General features: G+C 36.6%; 1 protein-coding gene across 1 annotated transcript in view; it reads right to left on the bottom strand.

The window, feature by feature from the left end:
• The window catches only part of TTN (titin), a 244,207-nt gene that overhangs the window by 92,410 nt on the left and 130,841 nt on the right, over nucleotides 1-20,956 (bottom strand). Inside the window, exons 156-179 of the mRNA XM_017834916.1 lie at nucleotides 18,427-18,522; nucleotides 17,791-17,865; nucleotides 16,789-16,869; nucleotides 15,528-15,632; nucleotides 14,925-15,002; nucleotides 14,490-14,543; nucleotides 14,086-14,169; nucleotides 10,184-10,234; nucleotides 8,038-8,433; nucleotides 7,567-7,842; nucleotides 7,059-7,334; nucleotides 6,768-6,907; nucleotides 6,169-6,295; nucleotides 5,819-6,082; nucleotides 5,446-5,712; nucleotides 5,026-5,289; nucleotides 4,347-4,486; nucleotides 4,095-4,221; nucleotides 3,709-3,975; nucleotides 3,343-3,609; nucleotides 2,631-2,897; nucleotides 2,402-2,541; nucleotides 1,329-1,455; nucleotides 438-580 (exon numbers count right to left, since the gene is read on the bottom strand). Of these exons, the coding sequence (XP_017690405.1) occupies nucleotides 438-580; nucleotides 1,329-1,455; nucleotides 2,402-2,541; nucleotides 2,631-2,897; nucleotides 3,343-3,609; nucleotides 3,709-3,975; nucleotides 4,095-4,221; nucleotides 4,347-4,486; nucleotides 5,026-5,289; nucleotides 5,446-5,712; nucleotides 5,819-6,082; nucleotides 6,169-6,295; nucleotides 6,768-6,907; nucleotides 7,059-7,334; nucleotides 7,567-7,842; nucleotides 8,038-8,433; nucleotides 10,184-10,234; nucleotides 14,086-14,169; nucleotides 14,490-14,543; nucleotides 14,925-15,002; nucleotides 15,528-15,632; nucleotides 16,789-16,869; nucleotides 17,791-17,865; nucleotides 18,427-18,522 (4,112 nt within the window). The remainder of the gene's footprint in view (nucleotides 1-437; nucleotides 581-1,328; nucleotides 1,456-2,401; nucleotides 2,542-2,630; nucleotides 2,898-3,342; nucleotides 3,610-3,708; nucleotides 3,976-4,094; nucleotides 4,222-4,346; nucleotides 4,487-5,025; nucleotides 5,290-5,445; nucleotides 5,713-5,818; nucleotides 6,083-6,168; nucleotides 6,296-6,767; nucleotides 6,908-7,058; nucleotides 7,335-7,566; nucleotides 7,843-8,037; nucleotides 8,434-10,183; nucleotides 10,235-14,085; nucleotides 14,170-14,489; nucleotides 14,544-14,924; nucleotides 15,003-15,527; nucleotides 15,633-16,788; nucleotides 16,870-17,790; nucleotides 17,866-18,426; nucleotides 18,523-20,956) is intronic.

Raw genomic sequence — 20,956 nt, 5'->3', positions numbered from 1 at the left:
CCTCTTAATCCCCTTATATGCAGAATTGGACTGCAACTCAGCATTCAGGAGGAAAAAAAGCTTTTCCTGATAGCACCTTTCAAAATCCTCTCACTGTAATCACAAGTAACCTGAGCAAAAAGTATTCAGTATCCCTGTGGCTGAGTCTCCAACAGAACCAGACACAAAATCACTGTTGTAATGATTGATATTTTGGAACCTTAGTTTCCCTTTGTATAACAAATACTTGTAGTATTCCAGAATACTGGAATTTCTGGGAAAAAAATTGCTATATCTGATTTACTGAGGATTTACCCTTTGGCACAGTAGCACTATAATATTGCTGTGCCTTAGTACTTCTACTGGCAGAAAATAAATAAGAAATAAAGAAGGGAAAGAGACTTAAAAGAGAAGAAGGAGGAGGAAACATGAGGAAAAGTAAAGTTTAGTTTCTTTACCTTATCACTGGGCTCCAATTTCTTTCCTTGCAGGAACCACTCTACTGGGATTCCCTCATAAGAGAGTTCACAATCGAAGGTTGCTGATTCCCCAGCTGTCACTGTTACATCCTTGAGGGGTCTCAGCAAGCCAATTACTCGAGCTTGGTAAGGAGAAGACATAATTTCCAGATTAGTCACTTCTACCCAAGAAAGAGCTACTGCTGCCCTTATGTACTAATCTCCATGGTGGCTTCCCTCAAGAGAGACAGACATCGCTATGCTGCTCTTTAAATTCCCTAAATAGAAGAGGCCACCCTGGGTTCTTAGGGGAGGGCTGGTCACCTACAATTTCCTATTTGCAGAGCGTGTTTCTTTAAATTGAACAAGGTCAGCAAGAAAGTTGCTGTGCATCTGTCTCCCTGCCAAGCCTTGCATGCCTGTTGCTAGATAAGGCATGTGTTTTCCAAAATAGCGAGGGCTAGGATTGGAGTGGGAAACAAGTGGTCTTCAACCGTGTAGTCTGTCCCTGTCCATCAAGCTCTTAACCCTATCCCCAGATATCACTGTTATCCTATCCTCTCCAGTTAACATGATACTTTCATGCAGTAAAGCCTTTGCTTGCAACAGTTTGATTTCATAACAGCATATGATGCCAGACCATGAAGCAGCCTTCAAGGCCATCTCCTGATTTTTACTTCTCCTATACAAATAAATTATATACAAGGTTAAAAAACATATCGGACGTTCCTAAATTAAAAAATTAAGATGATTTGAGTAACTAATCCTTGAGTTGCTATACTTAAAAGGACCACTAGGGATGCAATACACTATAGAGATTTTCCACCCATTCTCAAGAGGCAATGAGTACCCTGTTTTCGCTTCATTAATTTCAGTTTAAAAGACACTTACGTTTCACTCGAAGGTGAGCGCCAGACTTGGCATTTGCTGCTTGGAAATCTACTCCACCAGCTTGATCTAAGCGCACATTGTACAGTGTAAGGAAGTGCTTTTTGCCTTCTTCCTTGATTTCACATTCCTGCAAAAATAGAATTGAAACAATTTTTTTGTACTCCTCACCACAAGAACCCCTAATTTTCCTCATACCATGCATTTGGTTTCGTCTTCTCCATTCACAAACTTAGGCCCACTGCCACATGAAATACACCTTAAAAACATTCATTCATAGGCCTTTCCTTTCAAAGTCTCTTCCTAATACAGTCTGCTTCCTCTTTGAAAGAAAGAGAAAGAGGCACCACATTTGTCTGCTGATTAACTAGCAAATATATCAATATGTAGATCAGCCAGAGGCCTAGTTCCCCTAAGGGAACTAGAAATTGTTAAGCTTGTGCTGTGACCTTTACTTGAAAAGACCTTTCCTTCTCTTATCCAGAGACTGATTTCATGGAACTTCCGATCTTTGTGCATTATTCACATTTGTACTGTTACATCAAGGAATTGCCAAATTATTGCCAGTTGTGATTGTACTGTTTCTTTATTTTCCAGATCCTGTCATCAAGGAATTAAGAATATTTGATTAAGCTCTATACAATTTTATACTAATTTTAACTGTCACAGAAATGAAAAAGGGTTTGAAAATAGGATCTACATCTATTTAAACCAAACATAACTCAAAAATTGAGGCAAATGCAGGTAACACAGAGTTTGTATTTTTAAATACCATTATGTTTAAGTGAATTATACAAGGTCTTTGCGCTTTGGATGCATGATTGTTAAGGACTAGTAATAAAGAATATACCAATTTATGTAAAATAATTTATGGTTTAGCCATTTTATATAACATTTTGGATTAAGTCTGTATTACATTTTAAAAGTTACTAATGAAAAAAACCAGTATTTTTATTACAGTAACCCTTATTGAAAGCATAGAGAGATTGTTTTTGGCTTCTGAAGCCTCCCTTACACCCTAGCTCCCTGCAAATTGTTGAGACATACATAAAAAACATCCTGAAATATTTGCTTACAGCTGATTCAGTAAGGGGTTCTCCTTTTAGCTTCCAATTCCCATGGACACCTTCCTCGGAGATTTCAATGTCAAAACGGGCAGTCTCTGTCTCGATCACCTCCACACTGTATAGTGGTCGTACAATCTCAATATCCCGGTCTGCAGAAAAAAAAAGTGATTGACTCCTGCAATGCCTAGCAGATCCCACAAGGTCTCTACTACAGAGCAGCCCACTAAAATCACCATACCTTCAATGTTGAGTTTAGCAGAGGTTTGATCAGTACCACAGTCACAAGTGTACTGTCCAATGTCTTTCTTCAAAGCTTTCTTGAGAATAAGGATTCTCTTTTTACCATCAGCCTTAATAACAACATTCTTTGATGCAGTAATTGGATTGCCATCCTTCATCCATTTCACTGGGGCATCTGCTTTGCTGATTTCACATTGTAAGATTACTTCATCTTTCTCTACAGCAGTGTAATCCTGCAGCTTCCCAGTGAAGTAAGGGTCTCCCTCTGCAAGCAAAAGTTAAGATGTTTCAGTGTGAAGTTTTAGTCTTTCAGAAAAAAACAATTAGTTTCTACCATAAAATACATTTCTTGTTTATGTCCTGCAAGAAGTTTTAAATATAGTCCTTATAAATATTTCACAGGGCTGTTGTAAGAAGGAAAACAATAAACATCTAAAAACCAATTCTTTTTCTTTTGATGTTCTCGGAGTTTCAGAGCACTGTTTAAGTTATCTAATTACTAACTTTGCAAGAGTTGCTTGAAATTTTAAAGTTATTTTAATCATCCTTTGTGAATAGGAAAACAGAGACCCAAAGAAGAAAAAGAAATCGTAAAATTTTCAAAATCACATGTAGATTTAGACCAACCCCAAGAACTTCTGACTGTCATTTTTTATGAATAAGACTCTTCTGACAATATACATCGGGTAAATTCTTTTGGGTATTCTTACCAAGAACAGTGAGTTTAGCTTCTGAGGATTTGCCCATAGCTTCTACTTTAATCTGAGAAGTGTCATCAATAGTAAGATCTTTAATTGTGAGTGTATGGAATTTGCCATCATCTGTCATTGAAACCACTTTGCTGGTATGTAGTCGTTGGTCATTCTTGAACCAGGCAACAGAGATATTTTCATGAGAGAGTTCCACAGTGAACTCTGCAGTTTCTCGTTCCTTTTTGGTTACATCCTTGAGAGGAGTAATGAATTTCAGGCGGATACCTATAACAAAGTAACATGTAATTAACAATAACATTATCAATAAAAACTATTCAAGTACTATGATGCAAAACTTTCCTGGGAAGGCAAAGTCTAACAAACCTTCAATAATTAGCTTGGCACTTGTTCTTTTATCCTCAGCTTCAAATGTATATTTAACTTCATCCTCAAAGGCAACAGATTTAATAATCAGAGCATGCTTTGTTCCGTCTGAAACAATTTCAAATCTTTCATCAGGAGTGATCTCTTCTGTTCCTTTCAACCAGCGGAAAGTCTTGGGTTCTCTGGATACCTCACATTCAAACTTAGCTTCATCCTTCTCAAAGACCTTCACATCACTCAGTGGAGTGATAAAGATGAGAGGTAATTCTGAAATCAAAGAAGAGATCTTTCAGATCAGTGATAGGTTCATACAGAAATTTCTGATGCTAGATTTGTTCTAATGCCCTGAAACACATGTGGAAATATTGGCCAAATGAAGACTGTACCTTTCACTTTCAGATTAGCAGCACTTTTAGCATTAGCAGCTTGGAAAGACACTTCTCCAGTCATATCAAGGTTGCAGTTATGAAGGACAAGAATATGCTTCTTCCCATCTTCAATGATTTCACAGTCCTGGTGATAAAGAACACACCCCCCACACCAAATATGAATATTCTAAGAAACCACCAAAAAACCATGATTATTAAATATGTTTTTCTGCTGTAAATTATGGTCTGAAAATAAAGAAGTAAGCTTACAGGAGAAGGTGTTAGGGTTTCTCCCTTTAGCTTCCATACAGGATGGACATCAGGCTCAGAAATTTCAATTTCAAAGCGTGCTGTTTCACCAACAAATACCTCCACTCCATACAGTGGACGCTCCACTTTAATTATGCGAGCTAAAATAAAAAAAAAATCAAAAGTTCACATCTGTTTACTCACAAAGTCCATGCCATAAACATGTAATATTGGAAAGGATCTCAACTCTCTCCCTATTCCTTCTTTTGGGCATTCAAATGCTATGACCAATAAGTGTTTATCTAACCTCTTTTTAAAAAGCTGTAAGTTTTGGCAGTCTACAGCATCCTTCTATAATATGTCTGAAAATTTAGTTATTTTTAGTAAGAATATTTTTCCTCATAACTAACCCAGATATCTGTTACAGTGAACTAAGCTAACTGCTTTTTTTCCTTACTGTAAATTGACATAGAGACTAATACATCATCACTGTCTTTACAAAAGCCATTTATATATCCTCAGATATATTGTCTCTAGTAAATACTTTTAATAATTGTAAATCTAGATATTTCAGCTATTCATTGTGATGGCATGCTTTCTATGGGTACATTTTTGGTCTTGTACTCTAGAGAGTGTCTGTCTGTCTACACTATTTTACAAAGGTTTCAGTACTTTCCTTAGCTAAGACATGATAACTTACACTCAATGCGGATATTAGCACTTGTCTTGTCGGTTCCACAGTCACACTCATAAACACCCTTATCACTCTCTGCAGCTTTCTTGATCTTCAGGATACGGCGCAAGCCATCCGTTTTTATGGAAATTCTGTTGGAAGCTACTAGTTCTTCACCATCTTTATACCATTTTACTGGCACATCTTTGCTAAGTTCACACTCCAGAGTAATATCATCTTTCTCTACAGCACTGTAGTCTTGTAGCTTCACAGTGAAATATGGATCAGCCTCTACAAAAGGCATAGCGGATACGTAAAGGTAAATTAGTAAAATTAATTTACTAAAACATCAATATTTTTACTAAAACATCAATATTTTGTCCCTTTCTACTTATAAAAATTGTTAATACATATCATATAGCATATTTTAAATTATTTATGTATTACCTAAGACTTTGAGGTTGGCTTGTGTGTTCATGTCCTTGACTACGGCCTTTATTTCAGAGATATCATCAAGTGTTACTTCTCTCATTTCTAATTTATGAATTTTGCCTTCTGAAGTAATAAGAACTGTTCTGCTTGTATGAAGTCTCTTGTCATTTTTGTACCATTTCACTGGCATATCTTCATGAGAAAGCTCAAATTGAAAGTGAGCTGTTTCCCCTTCTTTCACTGTTTGATCCTGTAGAGGTGATATGAACTTCAGCCTCACACCTGTAACGTAGACACATAAATACCATCAGAAAAAAGGCTAATGTAGTTCTAAAAGATATATTCTTTATCGATTTTTTTATTCTTTTGTTCATAAGAAAATACTTGCCTTCCACAAACAGTCTTGCTGTGCTCTTCTTGCCATCAACTTCAGCAGTGTACTCTCCCTCATCATCAAACTGTGAATCATTGATAACAAGAATATGCTTCTTTCCATCTGCAATGATGTCAAATTTTTCTCCAATCTTGAGTATATCAGTGCCCTTAGACCATATAACATTGGCTTCTCTGGTAAGGACACACTCAAACCTTGCTTGGCGCTTCTCAGGAACAGTAACATCTTTCAGGGGCACAGCAAAGTCCAATTCAATTTCTAGAAGCAAAACATAACACGTCATTTGTAACGTGCTCCACGTAAACTCTGTTTAAGCTGGTATCATACTCCATGGTGCATCATACCTTTTACTGTCAGGATAGCTGTAGTAACAGCATTAAGTGCCTGATAAAGGACTTCACCGGCTTGCTCTAACTTGACTTTGTGTAAGGTTAGGAAGCGTTTTCCTCCTTCAGCTTTGATTTCACATGTCTGGAGAGATGACAGAGTTTGGTAAATATAATGTCAATGCCTTACTGCTAGGTTTTTTAATAAAAGATTTTATAAACATTTTATATGCAGTAAACAGTCAGGGAGAAAGACTAAGATTGCTTTTAAAGTTAACACTTTCACTCAGTAATTTAAAAATGGAGTAAATTTATTCAGTGTTCCACACTTCTTTAGAATGCCAGAATAGCTCCTACAATGTATGTAGGATATTTCTATTATTGTCTGAATTAAATGCTGAAATCCCTTAAGAAAATGAAGGCTTTCAAAACCTTCATTAAGGATAATATGGCATATTATCCTTACTTAGAGAACCAGTGTTTTTTAATCAACATAAGGTTTAGCCTTTCTATGTTCTGGACTGAGCAGCAATGACAGATCTGCCATAAAGACTCAAGGAACCTGTTCACAGTGTTTAATGTAAATTCATTGTCTTGTAAAATTCAAGGATGCTTACAGGTGAAGGTCTCAGAATTTCTCCTTTCAGCTTCCATTCACCAGGAATATCATCCTCAGATATTTCTGTATCAAAGTTTGCTGTTTCTTTCTCATAAACTGTAACATCCTCTAATGGCTTCAGAAGTTCAACTTCACGTTCTAGAATGTACAAATAAACACATATATAATTAGGTCAAGTTTTGATAGAGTTTTATAATAATTCAGGTTACCTTTTTTTTTTATTTAGACGTTTTTCAACATCGGCCTATGAGCTGATTAAATATAATCAAAAAAAAAAAAGATTTCTTACCACCAAGGGTCAGTTTAGCTGGGTATCTGCGACCTTCAACTTCCACTGAATATTCTCCAACATCAGCAGGGCCAGCATTCTTGATTTTCAGGAAAATTTTATTTCCTTCTTTCAAGATTTCTGTCTTGTCAGTGGGTTCAGCAGGAATTTCCTCATCTCCTTTAAACCATTTAATGTTTGGTGTATCCTTGACAATGTCACAGCTGAAAGTAGCTGTTCCTTTTGGTTTAACATGCTGGTCTCTTATGGGTTTTACTAACCAGTCCCTTATAACCTCTGCAAGACAAAAAGTTACATAAGAATACAGCTTAGTAGACTTTTACTAAAAATAGATGTGTCATAAAAAGAAGAAACAGAACTAACAGATTTTGTATTAGAACAAGCTTTTAATAGCTGTAAAAATCTTATACATCCGTTTATATTGTAATACTAGGAGAAAAAACTTTTCTGATTTTAAAATAGCCCAAATATCCTAGAGAGAAAAAAGAACATGATTTTGATTGCTTACCTACTACCTTAACACAAGATGAGCATGACAGTTCAGAGTCTTCCACAGTAACAGTGTAAGTGCCAGCATCAGCATCATCTGAATCAGTGACCGTGAGAGAATGTGACAAACCAATAACACCCAGAGCAAATTTCCCAGGCTTGGCTTTGATGATCCTACCATCCTTTCTCCAGACCACATTTCTTTCTTTGTTAAGCTCACACGTCAAGTACAGTGGCTGGCCTTTAATGACAGTAGTTTCTTCTTCAAGTGTTTTCACAAACCGCACTGGGAGTTCTGTGGGAAACACATAATTTTGTTCAATTATATACAGAACATGTGATGCAAAAATACCTTATATAATAATATGTGTAACGATTGAGAGAAACAAAAGGATGCATCTACCAACTACTGTAAAATTACAAAGCACCAGTTCTTCTAGCTTGAGGAGTAGTTAGCCTAAATTATTCATAAATTTGAAACAGGGAATACCTTCAACAATGAGTTTGGCTGTAGAGGTCTTCTCTTTGTTCCCCAGTCGTAATACACAAGTATATTCACCAGCATCAGACAGCTGGACATCAATAATATGCAGCTTCCTATCTTTGCCATCAGCAATAAACTTGTGTTTTGGGCTCTCTCGGATGTTACTTCCGTCTTTCATCCAGCTGGTAATTGCAGTGGATGGTGAAATAAGGACTTCAAAGATTGCAGAAGACCCAACAGACTCAGCTTCTTTTAACACTATATCTTTCATCTCCTTGACAAACTTCAGTGGTACAGCCTTAAGTTGGTAAGTGAATGGAGGCTCTTCAGGAGGTTTTTCACCACCACTGCCTGGTCTGAGTTTCCTTCTTTCTGCATCTGCTGGTGAAGGTGTCTTCTTGGCTGTAAGTCAGATTCAGAAATGAATAAACTAATCCTGATTCATTGCTTTTGGCTATAGGTTGGGCTGATTTTGGTTGGGGAGATTTAATAGCCTTCACAGAAGCTAGTATGGGGCCGTGTTTTGGATTTGTGTTGAAAGCAGTGTTGATAATACAGAGATGTTTTTGTTATTGCTGAACAGCACTTGTGCAGAGTCAAGGTCTTTTCTGTTTCTCATACTGCCACACCAGTGAGTAGGCTGGGAGTGCACAAGAAGCTGGGATGAGACACAGCCAGGAAAGCTGATCCCAGCTGACCAAAGTGATATCCCATACCATATGGTGTCATGGTCAGTATATAAAGCTGGGGGGAAGAAGGAGGAAGGGGGGAGATTCAGAGTTATGACATTTGCCCTTCAAGTGATGGAACCCTGTTGTCCTGAATATGAGTGAACAGCTGTCTGCCCATGGGAAGTGCTGAATGAATTCCTTGGTTTGCTTTGTTTGTGTGTGCAGCTTTAGCTTTTCCTGTTAAACTATCTTTATCCCAACCTGTGAGTTTTCTCACTTTTACCGTTCTGATTCTCTCCCCCATCCCACTTTGAGGGAATGAGTGAGTGGCTGTGTGGGGCTTGGTTGCCAGCTGGGGTTAAACCATGACAGTCCTTTTCAGTGCCCAGCGTGGGGCTTGAAGGGTTGGAGATAACAGGTTTGATTGGAATGTGTTAGATTGAATTAAAATCTGTTAGTGCTGTTTAGCTATTAATCGACAGGCTCCTGTGCTTGCCATGGAGTTTGTTTGCCTGACTGTATTGTTAGAGTCTAATGCTTGCTAGTTGCTGCTTTTTGCTCTTGTTCCTGGCTGTAGTGCTGCAGTGCTGACCATGTCACTCTGCTGTGCCTGGGAATGACTTGGTAACAGCCATTGGGATGTGCCTGGGCTGGGCAATGGCCTGGTCGTCACTGCTGTTTGTGTGCGCTGCTGCGCTGGACAGGCTGGAGCTCCAGTGTGAACTCAAGGCAAAGGGACTGTGACCTGTGGATGAGTCCACAGTGGAGCAAATATCCACCTGCATCCTGTGAAGGACCCCATGCTGGAGCAGGTGGATGCCCATAGACAGCTGTGACCCCAAGAGAACCTGACACTGGAGCAGGACTAGTGACCCTTGGCGGGACTCATGCTGGAGCAGCCTGTTCCTGAAGGACTGCACCCCGTGGAAGGGACCCATGCTGGAGCAGTTTATGAAGAGCTGCAGCCTGTGGGAAATACTCACATTGGAGAAATCAGTAGAGCACTGTCTCCCGTGGAAGGGGCCCCACACTGAAGCAGGGAAAGAGAGGTCCCCCTGCAGCTCATGGGCTCTAATGGTGGAGACTAATTACTATAGTAGGAATCCTATGTTGCTAGCTGGACTAGGAGCAATGGGAAGAGTTCATTGCCATGCTAAATCCTATAACCTGACCCAAAAGGACCAAGGGTGAAGATTTTTATGGATATATCTTTAAATCGTTGTAACCCATTATTTAAGCTGTATGTTACAGGAATTACTGTAACAGGAACCATGCAAACCAAGGGAGGAGAAGCCTTACAAGTAGAAGTGCAAGTGCAACAGTGACCCAATTTGAGCTGGTTTTGGTGCCAAATAACTCCATGTAATACACCAACTCTTCTGTCCTGAGTGACCATCAGAACAGATGGAGCCCAATGTCATGGACCAAATTAATTCAGTGGATATTTGCCAGCTGGGGTAAAAAGGTTTGTAGTATCCTACCTTTGACTGGACTGATACCCTTTGGAGCTTCTTCCTTTGGTGGCTTGGCCTCTGAAGTAGAACAACAATATTATTAGGAATGCAGTTAAATAAATCTAAGACAAGCATTTATTCTACATATCAGATTTTTAATTCCTTTAGTTACCCTACATGTACAAAGAGAAGAAGATATAAACATATGCATATATGTTTATATATGAACTTATACTGTCTATATCTCAATGGTAAGTTCAAGATCTTGAAGCATGGAAAGCAGTAGGGATTAACAGGCACCTTAGAACCTCCTAGTTTCTCTATGTATTGTCCTGTCCCTTCTTTTGTAAAATTTTGCCATTCCTTGGCAAAATTTACTAGATTTAAGATTAGGCCCTTGATCAATACCCATCTGTCAGCCCAAATAGTTTCAGTACCTATTAAAATTATATGTTGGCATTTTTTTTAGAAAAAGCACACACTTTTACTAATGAAGACAACAGAAGTACAAGTTGTGTAAATTAAGTACGTGTCTCAGGACAATGCAGTACTTTCAAAAGTGAGGGATGTTCTGTCAGTAATCTAATTTGTGATGAATCATCTCAGAATTTTGAAAATATTACCCATGCTATGTTGCTTCTCATTATTTTTTTGTGAAAGGAAATATAAAAGATACTTTTAATGGGAGAATGATATGAATGAAATGCAGGACAGATTTTAGTGTAGTGGATGGAAAAATGAATACTAGAAAAAATGAGTGAGTTTTTCTGAGAAGATAATGGCAGACAAAATGATTTACACAGCCTTATAAAAGTGTAAGACTAAGACAATGAACAGTAATCACACAGATGTATGTACAGACAGGTAAGACAAACATGTCAAGAGTGGCTGAATGCCAGTACAGCCAGCTGACAGACTATGATGAAATTGTGAATGGTGTTACTAAAACATCACAATGGCAAGTGATATTCTCCTGAAGCAAACAGTACAAGCACTTCGTGGAAGAATTCAGCATCAATCTTCCTCACCTCTCTTTGCATGAGACTTTGCAGGAACATCCAAAACTTCACATGATTGTCCAGGTGCATCCAAATTCTTGTTTTCACTTGAAAGTCTAGTGGCCTGCTCAATCAGATGAGCAGGTTCTGATATCTGGTATTCTTTCTCTCCTGCTTTCTTGGGAGTTATTATCTTACCTATCCTTGAGGAGTAAGTAACTTTTCCATTTGCATGTATTTCTTTGCTTGATGGTAATTTGTCTGAAAGCTTTCCCTTCTCTTTTGTCATGGTACCAGTTGTGCTTTTCCCAATGTCATGTTTAGTTGATGTTTTTTCATCTGCTATACCTTCTGCAGATTTCATTTCTTCAATTTGATCTTTTTTGCTTTTGTGAACTAGAGCCTCTTTTTGTTCATCCTGAATGGTATGAACTTCTTGAAATTGTTCTTTATCTTGACTCCCTGGCAGCTGAATAGCAACTTTCTCTTTTGACTCGGATCTGTCAACTACTTCATCTTTGACTTCCTTTTCATTTTCCTCTATGGAAGCTTCACTTTTGATCCCTTCTGCTGTAAACAGTGTATCAAATTCTTTTTCCACAGGCAGCTTTTCAGGGACATTTGATTTTCTAATTTTGTCTTCTTTTGTGTGACTGCTGAAGATAGTTTTCTCCTCCTTCTCTGGTATAATCCTTTTGTCTGTTTTTTTATCACTTAGCAGTGCTTTCTCAGTCAACAATTGTCCTGAACCCTCCTCATAATGAACTTGTTCTTTCTCTGTAGAATATTTTTCTCTTACTTTCCTTTCTGCTACTTCTGGTTTAAGAATAGATTGTTTAAAGACTAGGTGAGGTTTTTCTCTGGAAAACTCCTCATCTTCAATGGGGTGTTCTAGGTCAACATCTTTTCTCAATGCTGGTTCAGCCTCCTCAGATAGGTCTAAGGAATGTAGTTCTGGTGATCTAAAGTCCAGTTTCTTACCTTTCTCATAATCTTGAATATCTTCCATTTTCTTTGCTTCTTTGCTAAAAATCTTATCCATAGAAATTTCAGCTACTGTGCCACCAGATTTATTAATCCATTGAGTTTTACTTGGTATGTCATGCTCTTTCATGGATTCTCCAAGAGGAACTTCAGATTTCTCTAGAGTAAAATCTCCTCCCTCATTTTCATTTCTAAGCAGAGGAGTTTCAACTATTGCTGCCTCTATGATATCCTGTACAAATAAAGTTTTATCCTTAATGTGAAATTCTTCAGGTTGCAAACTTATTTTTGATTTTTTCTCTTTTCCTAGAAGTCTTTTCTGGTCCCTGGGCTGAGATGGCTTTTTAGGTTTAGGTACGTAAGTTGACTCAATTTCTTCTTTTCCATGTTCAAGAATCTTTCCTTTATGAAGAACACTAGACTTGTCAGAGCCTTTCTCTATGGCACCTTCCCTATGAACAAGTAATTTAATTCCATCCTCTTTTTCTTCTCCAGAATCTCTTTCCACACTTTCAGATGTTATAGAAATCAATTTCAGTTCCTCATCTGGTAGTGGTAGTTCATCCTTTGTACAAGTAATGTGATCTATTTTGACTTCTAATTTCTCACCTGTAAGAGTAGTCTTTCTTGAAACTACAGGTGCCATTTCTGCTTCCTCTTCTTCAGAAGCCAGAATGAAATATTTAAGAGCAACTTTCTCCTTCTCATCTCTCTCTGACTTCAGTATTCCATCAGCTGTTTCCAGTGAGATTTTGTACTCAAGAGGCTCTATTGTCTGAATTGTCTCCTTAGGACTTACTTTCTCTTTTACGTGCAAATGTTTTTCAACCAAAATCTTCTTTAACACAATTGACTCAGGCTTTTCTTCTTCCACTGGGGGCATTTTACCTCTGTGCTTTAGTACAGATGGTGCATCAGGCTTTTCTGAAGCTACAAAGGTTTCACAGGTAATTTAGAGAGTTAAAATCCATAAGAATAAGGATCAAGAACAATACTTTTAAGATTTTAAGACAAATTTTCCAGCTATACCTGAAATAAAATTAACACAAAACATTTTTTCTCCACACAACAGAAAATTTACAACACAGTCACAAAAGAAAAGAAAGATAAGAATGGCACACATGAACAGAAGACCTGTTAGTATTGTCTCACCACTGTTAGTATTGTCTCATTAGATCACCAATTTAAATCCAGTCCAGGTTAAAAGTAGCAAAAAATGCCACCTATCTGGCCACTGATGTAAAATGGGTTAATTATGCCACTGGAGGCCTGGCTACATCACCAGATCAGTGGCCAAGAGACATTCATGGCTAGGCTTCTCAACTGTCCAAGATCTGTAACACGAGGCCCTTTGAACGGTGGGCAAGCAGAATGTACATCAGTTCTGCTGGTGGAGCATGGGCTCAGAGTGTTTCAGAGGAATCAGAATCTTCAGGTTTTTTCCACAGCAGGCTATGATCCGGGTGAGCATATCAGATGGAAGTAGTAATGCTCTAGTTCTTCAACACCACTGCCACTTTTCCTCAGGACTTCAATGACAAGTTAAAATCAGAAAACTAAACAGCACAGTGATTGTTTAGAAATGTGTAACTTCCCTTTTTCTACAGAGAAAATACAAGATGCAATTCAAAGACAGACATCAACAACATGAAGGACATAAACAACATGAAGGAATCAACAGAATACACAAATCTCATTGTAGGACAACAAATGAAGACAGACATATCACCATCCAGGAAAAAAAAGACCACAGATTCATCTTCATAGTATATCAGAGACACTTTTAGATCTGGTGACAGTACCTAGAGTAATAAGATCCTTGAATAGGGCCTCAAATCTTCCTGTAATGAATGAGTTATTGTATAGCTTTTCATTTTTTTATCCTGAAGGTATTTCGGTATCTCAGAGAGAAAAACCTTATAAATAGCATAGAATAAACATAAATACCTGCTTTCTTTCCAACAACTGGGGCTGTCACTGGAGCAGTAACAGCAGGTGCTGGTTCTGCAGCCGGTTTTGGAGATTTTAAAGCTGTAGAGAAGAAAAAAGAATTTTTGTTTTAATACATTATTTTAAGTCTGATATTCTTTAAAATGTTTTGTAGATGGTATGAAAGTTCCACTCTTATTAATATCAAAGGAATTTGTTTAATGCATGGACACTTCTAGGATTCAGCGGCACAGGGTGCTGAGCCATCTTGTCTAGACAGTGCTTTTGCCAAAAAGAGTTGGACCAGATTACCCTTGATGTCCCTTCCAATCTGGTATTCTACAATTCTGTGAATGTTCTTTCAGCCAGAAACCTCTGAATGGAAAATGCTTCACCAATATTCATGACTAAAGAGTTCTTACCTACTGCAGGTTTAGGTTCAGGCTCAGGAGGTGGCACAACTGCTTGCTTAGTTTCTGTCATTTCAAACACAGAAATTACAAGTAGGTTAATTTACATGTTGTGTAATCACATTGAACATTGAAAGTTAGAAACAACAGAGAGAGATAAATGAAGACAGAATTTATTGGTTTATATTTTATTCGGCTGAAAAGCAAGAAATTAACTTGAGACGAACTCTTGGAATGCAAGATACAACGGAAAAAAAGATAAATTTTTCAAGCGCTGAAGAATTAAAGACAACAAGAAACCCAGAAGAATTTAAAATGGTTAATCTTGACACAGTAGTTATGGGCAGACTGGATGACAGTAATGCATTATGTTAATATAGCATGATATTCAGCACTGAATATAATTTAGTTGCTGCCATAAGGAAAAAGAGCACCACACGTCTGTACCTTTTGGTGGTTCAGGCACATGTTTCTCCTCTTTTTTTATGGCAGGTATCTCAGTTTTCTTCCTAGGAACTTCTGGAACTTTAAAATAATATTTTAATTTTTTAAGATATAGTGAATCCTCTTGAATCCCCAAATACAGTAACTTCCAATGCATTTAAAAATTTCATTGTTTTCACACACAAAAGTTTCAGATGTTCATAAGGTTTAGGAATATGTATTTCTTAGAGTGAGATTTGAATAAATTTGAAACAATAAATGGGGAAATGGACAAGTATTTGTAAAATGTTATATAAAAGAATGCTTGGATTACATGTTTCACTGTAGTTATACTTTTATGAGTATTATAAAATATTTGTAAAGTTCTTTTCTGTACACAATAAAGATTGAGAAACAATCCCAAAATGTAGAATTCTGACACAAATGTGAATGTCAAATTTGGCTGTGCTTTCAGCTAAGCTTTAACATACATAATGAGGTCAATGCAAGCCATCTTTTAAAATCTCACTTTCATTCCTGAATTTAAGAGAATACCACTTAATAGTGGGATTTTATTTTTTTCTTTAAATTATAATTTACCAAATAGATATGAATGCAATCTAGTACCTTCAGGTTTCTTAATTTTTTCTACTGGGGTAGGTACTGGTTTAACTTCTGGTTTAGGCTCTTTTTCTGGTTTAGGTTCTTCCTCTTCAGGTTTCTTTTTAAGAACTTCGAAAGAAAAAGGAATTTCAGTTTTTAAAGTACAGGCAAATAAAGAATAAGACAGTGAACAAGAAAAGATTAAATATATATTATCAATCATAAAGAAACAGGAAAGTAAAATATATAGTTAAATACAAATGGAAGATTTTTGTAACTATTCAAGATACTACTCTGAAAGTCTTTTAAAATACAAATCAATTAGGGCAAAAGGAAGGTTTAGTAAGAGTAGTCCATCTGAGAGGAAAGATGTCAATTTTAACTGTCTATAATGGAATAAAATTTCTTATAATATCATACATTTATTCACATATTTAAACAATGACTTACTATATGTAATTATGAATTAATAACTGGAGTTAAAGATGATTTTTAGGGAAAAAATGCAGGAATATTATTAAACTTCTATTGACTTCAGAGAGAGAACAAGATTAAATCTTCAAGTATTATATTTGGAGAGCTCAAATTTATATAATATCTATTTTTCATTTTATTTATTTCACTTATTTTTGTCCTCTCAAACCTCCATCCTGGATATCTAATAGATTGAAATATCTAATAGATTGAAACAACTGATGACTGAGGCGTCTGAAAAGTGGAATATCTATATTTTAATATATTCTCTGAAATTTGAAGGTTGGCTGCAAGGTATATAGGCATAAATTATCTGTCTGTGGTCTTTCAAAGAGAATTGGAATTAGTGCTTATTTTTCTAAGCAACAGTTGAGCACAAAGGGACTCAGAATGTCCCAGACTTTGCAGGAAAGTGGACTGATGTCCAATACTACCACAGGATTCTGTGATCTGTGCACTACTTCTAAGAAAACCATGAAATAGAGTACAGAGGCTACGTATGTAACTTTAATAACATTTACACTGTCACTGGACAGAGGTCCAGAAGCTGAAGACAGTGGAAAACTCTCAGCTCTAGTGTAAAGAGAGTTATAGGGAACTAGACTTTCAGTGTTCTGCTCTGTTTTCACTACAGACCCTTTGGATCTGAGAGACTTTCTGGCTATCCTCACTTCATCCCTGCAACTACAAAAGAGATAGTATTTGATTATGTAATTTTTCATACCACACACATAAAACAATTTTACTTAGGGGAACATGCTGAACAAGGTTAATATGCTGGGTTTTTTACAACAGAGCCAAGTTACTATACCTCTTTTCAAAACAACTTCTTCTTTTGGTGGAGGAGTAACCTCAGGAATTACTTTGCGAGGTTTCTTTACAAGTCCAGGCACTTAAAAGAATATTATTCCAGATTTTATTATAGGTTCATAACAGTCATAAGAGCTAACCGACAACTAGCCTGTCCAAACATACAAATTAAATGCTGGTTCACTACTGAATATTAAAAACAAAGGTAAAACTGCTGATATTGAAGTAAATAATTATAATATACTTTCTATATTATTTGCTTACAGCTGTCACCTAAGCTTATACGTAAGAGAAAGTTTTCATACAAATCAACAGAACAGAAGTATGGTTCGAGAAAACTATAAAGGTTATGTATTAAAAAAGAGTTATAGTAGCATTTTTATTTCCTTTTCCTCTTCCATTACAGACTTATGTTACATATCTATTCATCTGAGCTGACTGTCTGTGATATTCATATGGATCCAGTGTAATTTCTAAATCTGGAACAGCATTAAGAAGAGATGTTCACTGCTTAGCTGCTTAGTTGATCCTAAACTCCTGTACATATGAATAATATAAAGGAGTACTTGCAAAGTGGCTTGCTCAATACATTATTCCTTCCCATCTCTTGAAAGCATCCTCTCATAAAAACAAGTTACATTTCAGAAAAATAATAAACTAGATATGTTGGAACAATGCTCTATATATTTAAACAGTATTTTATATTTTATTTTTCCCTAAGCAGAAAAGTGAGCATCTACAGAAGTTATAAAACTCATAAAAACTTTCTCACTTTTCTATGATTCTGTCTATTGCATCTCAAGGATTGCATGACATGAGATTAAACTGGACATAAATAGAACACAAACATATACACCCAAGACAGGGGTGCACTGTTGAGCATAATTTAACATAGACAGCTTTTTGATGTATCCAAGCCAATTAAAGAAGAAGATACTAAGAACTACAACTTTGGGCCCATGAGAGGCTTATTTTAAGTAAGATCCTTATAGTAGCTAGGTACCTTTAGCAGGTGGGGGTTCCAATTTCGGAGGCTCACCGGGTTTTGCAGTCACAGCTTTCTTCCTTGATTCAGGAGCTTTAAAGAAAATTATGTGAATTTTACAACACACATAATTAGATTAAAAACAAAAAGGGGCTTTCTAAAAAATCCAAACAACTGATTAATACTACTGATGTAATAGAAGGACAAAAGCTGCAAAGCAAAGATTCTTGCTGATTAACTGTTTAGAAAAAGTCAGATGGTCTGTAGGAAGAACAGTTGATTCAAAACCCAAGTTCATATAGTAACACCAGCAAATTATTGCTGGGGATTCTTTTCATTTGCAAGAATACGTTAAAGAGAGAAGAATTATGTTAAGGATAGAAGGAAGTGTTAACTTGGTTAAGATTGTTTTAATGAATTGGTTTTTTCCTGTTGAAAAGAATCCATGTAAACTGACTTGGCATAACACATAAAATATAATGAGAGACTGAGCATTAGTAAGGCGCACCATTAAAGTGATAGTAAATTAGAAAAGAAATAAAAAAGACACAAAATGATAACTTTAAAAGCACCCTTTTCAAGATACATCAGTATAGTTTTAAAAGATTATATGTTTGAGTTTCCACTGTTATTTGTGGCTTCAGATGATTATACCTTTAAGTAGATCTTTTGCCAGTTTAATATCTTCTGTTGGTTGAGCAGGTGGTGGTGGTTTTCGCTTTTCAGGGACCTTCTTTTCAGGTTGCAGCACTTTAAATAACATTAGGTAGATTTAGAACAAATATATTGTGATGGTAGTTATGTGAAGAGTAAAATACAAACCAAAAGACCACCATTTTCCATTTCCAGTGAAACCAGTGAAAAAATATCATTGAATTAAATGGGAGCATGAAAGAGCCTTAGGTTATTGCTTCGTAGCATGCACACAATAGAAATATCCAAGCTGACTTAAAAAAGCATGTCAATAATATGAGAACAAAGGTGAACACCAAATGATGAGAAGACTCGTGTGGACAAGAAACAAAATGAAAGCATTTAAAATAATCTTTAAGTTGTACCTAGAATTATATGATCAAAAATAATTTGCAAAACATATCGACAAAGGAAAAATTACACAAAGACCTACAACATACAGACACATGTGAAGAATGACAGAATGAAGAATGCCCAGTAATGAAAGAAAGGTATCTGGCAGCCTCTAGGGAAGTACTTTGTATACCTTCCACTGGTAAAGCTTCTTCGACTTCTACAACTGGAATTTCTTCTGCTTCTTCAGGCTCAGTCTCCTTTATGATTTCATATTCTTTAAAGAATGTTGACAACTGGTGTAAGTTTTCAATTATAAGATGGTTTCACATGAACAATTATATTGCTATAACTACAAAGAAAGCTACTCCAAAAGACACAGACAAATACACATTAGGAAAATTAATCAGTCAGTATCTGTTACCTTTGTGGTAAATGTAAGATTTTGAGAAACTACTCTCTTTCTAAGAATGAATCTGGGTTACGTGAAGAATAGTATTTTTTATGTATATAATATAAACTAAACATTAAACTTGTGGATGAGACATAATAGGAAAGAATAAAATCTTCAATGCTCTCTAATAATTTCAGATTACAAATATGAGGGTTTGAGAGACTCTAGTGGGAATTTACTATTATCTTAAAAAAAGACATAGTTTTTTAGGTATATCCTGTGCAGGAGCACACACTATAATTCCAAAAATTAAAATATAATAGTAGATACAAGAAATATTGACTGCTATTATCTAAAATAGGAAATGAACAATTCACAAACATCACAATGGGAAAAAAGGAAAACATCTATTTTAAAGCTTATATTTAGAAGAAAAGGACAAAGGATTGTCCTTATAATAATAGCTATGATGGCACAAACCTTCACTTGGTAGTGATTCAGGTATTTTAGGAATAGCAACAGGTACTTTCTCCTCTGAGACAGGTTTCTTGGTTACCTCAGACACTTAAAAAAAAATATTGTTTCTTTTATTTGTGTGTATATAAATGTACATATGAAACACACAAAAAACAAAGACACTTAGCACAAAGTAACAGTGGCCATAATCATGAAAGACTGTGCTCCAGTCTCTCTCAAGGTAGTCTAAAAACAATTATCACATTTTATAGACTTAGCTGGGAAAAAAGCAAAGAGAGAATATAGAAAACATTTATTTTCAGGAAATGTCTCCTGGCAATATATACCTTTGGTTGGAGAGGGCTCTGTTTTTTGTAATTGTGACTTTTTAGGTGTAGTAAGAGGCACTTTCTCTTCTGGGACAGTTCTCTCTGGCACTTCAGGTGCTTTAAAGATATTAGTAAATTTTCAGTTTTGTGAATATTAAGATACATATATAAACATACAATAATGAAAAGTGCAATGTCTAAAAAGAGTAGGGGGCATACAAAACATAAAGAATAATAAAATTTTAAGTGACATATTATTAATTTAGCCCTGCATACATCAGTGAAACAAGGGAAAAAGTATCCAGAGAATAGAGAAAAGAAGAGACTCAGTCACTGATGTATGTACCTTTAACTGAAGGAACTGTAGGTTTTTTAAGGACAGGCATAGGCTCCGGTATTTTCGGCACAGGCACAGGCTCTGGTTTCTTGGGCACAGCCAAAGGTTTCTTGGGCACAGCCACAGGCTTCTTTGGCACACCCACAGGTTTCTTGGGCACAGCCACAGGCTTTGGGGGAATGACCACCGGCACCTCCTCTTCTGACTCTTTCTCCTCAGCCACTTCAGGCACTTTAAAGATATTAGTTATTTTTACTTGAATGCACTAAAGGTCATGCATATATAGACTCAAAATGACCAGATGCTGCTCTCACCCCTCCCCACAGAGTGCAGAGAGGCAAGGAACACTCAATACTGCAGCAAAAAAATCCAGAGGGCATGGAAGGCTCTTTCAGAGCACCACCATATACCTTCAGCTGGAGGAGCTTCTGGCTCTCCAGGCTCGGCAACCGGTGCCACCTCTTCTGGTGCTCCCACCTCCTCTTCCTCTTCCAGGACCTCAGCCTCAGGCGTCTCGGGCACTTCAAAGATATTAGTGCGTTTCATTTTACATTGTTGAAAACACTTGCCAAGTAGGAACAAAAACCAAGGCAACAGAGACACAGAACATCACAACACCAGCTCAAAACCTCACACACCCAC

This window comes from Lepidothrix coronata, unplaced genomic scaffold (genome assembly GCF_001604755.1).
Source record: "Lepidothrix coronata isolate B3197 unplaced genomic scaffold, Lepidothrix_coronata-1.0 Scaffold7, whole genome shotgun sequence".
NCBI classification, from domain to species: Eukaryota; Metazoa; Chordata; class Aves; order Passeriformes; family Pipridae; genus Lepidothrix; species Lepidothrix coronata.
The sequence above is the reverse complement of the archived record's forward strand: the minus strand, read 5'-3'. Positions and strand labels throughout refer to the sequence as shown.